The 1,605-nt window shown below is 37.6% G+C and overlaps 1 protein-coding gene across 4 annotated transcripts in view; it reads left to right on the top strand.

Moving 5' to 3' along the window:
• The first annotated feature begins 272 nt into the window (after positions 1-272).
• LOC123506483 (katanin p80 WD40 repeat-containing subunit B1-like) overlaps positions 273-1,605 on the top strand; it is a 92,869-nt gene continuing 91,536 nt past the window's right edge. For all 4 annotated transcript variants that reach the window (XM_045258616.1, XM_045258612.1, XM_045258615.1 and 1 more), the window contains exon 1: positions 273-623. In XM_045258616.1, the coding sequence (XP_045114551.1) occupies positions 575-623 (49 nt within the window). In that variant the 5' untranslated portion in view covers positions 273-574. The remainder of the gene's footprint in view (positions 624-1,605) is intronic.

Raw genomic sequence — 1,605 nt, 5'->3', positions numbered from 1 at the left:
TATCACCTAGGTAGTGTATCTAGGTACTGTACAGTACATAGGTAGGTACTGTATATAGCTTGTATCATCTTATTTCTATTAGTTTCTATAAACATTCTACTATACCTACTCATATTTTGTCAGAAAATGTTCCCATTTTTATATGTTATAATTTACATGTACAACAAAATTAGAATCAAAACAGCTATAAATGATAATAATCCCCGCTAAAAAGGCGCACCACCACCACCACCACCATCATCACCACCATCAGCAACAGCAGCAGCAGCCAACAAGATGGTGTGGTCGGTGTGTTGTTGTTGTCAAAGGCATCACTGAATATCACTAAATTACCCGTTTTTAATCTCTCGAAGGACGCGGAACTGAATCTGCGTGGTGTTGAAGCATTGCATAAGTGCTGAAGGGGCTCAGAATGGCGGGTGTGAGCCTGAAAAGAGTGAAATATTAGTGAGAACAAGATGCAATTCTGACTCAACGCTACAAAGTAAGATAGACTGTGTGTTGGTTGTGTATTTAGTGACTCTCAGCGTACTGTTGGATGGCTCGTCACTGCTAGTCACCTCTCCTGGACACCATGAACCCCAATAGATCGCCCAACCTGTCCAAGAGATCCTGGAAATTACGTAAGTGTTTATATCAAGGATTTTATAGTGTATGTGTGTGTGTAATTCACATTCACAATCGGTCGCCTGCTGGTCACCCAGCCAGTCTTCCCCATTACGGAGCGAGCTCAGAGCTCATAGACCGATCTTGTGTGTGTGTGTGTTTGTTTGTCTGTCTGTTTGTCTCGGTTTTAGTCTGTCTGTTTGTCTATGCATATAAGTGTCAGTTTATCAGTATATCTATTTATGTGTGTGTGTGTGTTTATAGTTATTCTCACATTATCTTTAATCCTGTAATCATGTCCTACAATTTTTTTTTGTTTTTTACTTGACCAATGTCTTGCCTTTATCACTGCTTGCATCACTATCTTCATATCTTATTTTACTAGTTTCTTCATCATCTTTATCCTTGCTTGCATTATTGTGAATCTCTAAGCAAGCATTGATTAACCCCTTCAACACTGGTATGCATTTTTTTACCTTGAGATTTGTGTACGATTAGACCTTTTTATTGACATTAGGAAGGGTCTGTGGGAGTCAAAAGACAAATGGCAAGAATCTTCACAATTTTAATCCCCACATAAGTATCTGAAGCTGTATAAAATCAACAGATAATAAGTAGAATGAATATGGAAATGTGTCATGGTACTGAAGGGGTGAAGAAGAGTTTTGCCCTGTGGAACACTTCTTTAAGGATACAGCCAGTGAATAAGATGTGCTGGGAGGGTAGAAAGTAACAGTCTAGCAAGATAAGGAGTAGATATGTTTAGTTAGAGAATAACAAATAGGAATAGTTTTGCTGGGAGAGTAGATAGTAATAGTTAAAGAAGATAATTGATAGCTAGTTTTGTATGGGTAGGGAATAACAACTAAGCAAAATTAAGGAATAGTTTTGCTTTGAGGATGAGAGTAATAGTTAAACAAATAGGAATAGTTTTACTGGTAGGGCAGATAGTAATAGTTAAGCAAAATGATTGATAGTTTAGGATAGGTAGAGAATAAT

The sequence above is a fragment of the Portunus trituberculatus genome, chromosome 20 (assembly GCF_017591435.1).
Source record: "Portunus trituberculatus isolate SZX2019 chromosome 20, ASM1759143v1, whole genome shotgun sequence".
NCBI lineage: Eukaryota > Metazoa > Arthropoda > Malacostraca > Decapoda > Portunidae > Portunus > Portunus trituberculatus.
This window is presented reverse-complemented; position numbering and strand designations above follow the sequence as displayed.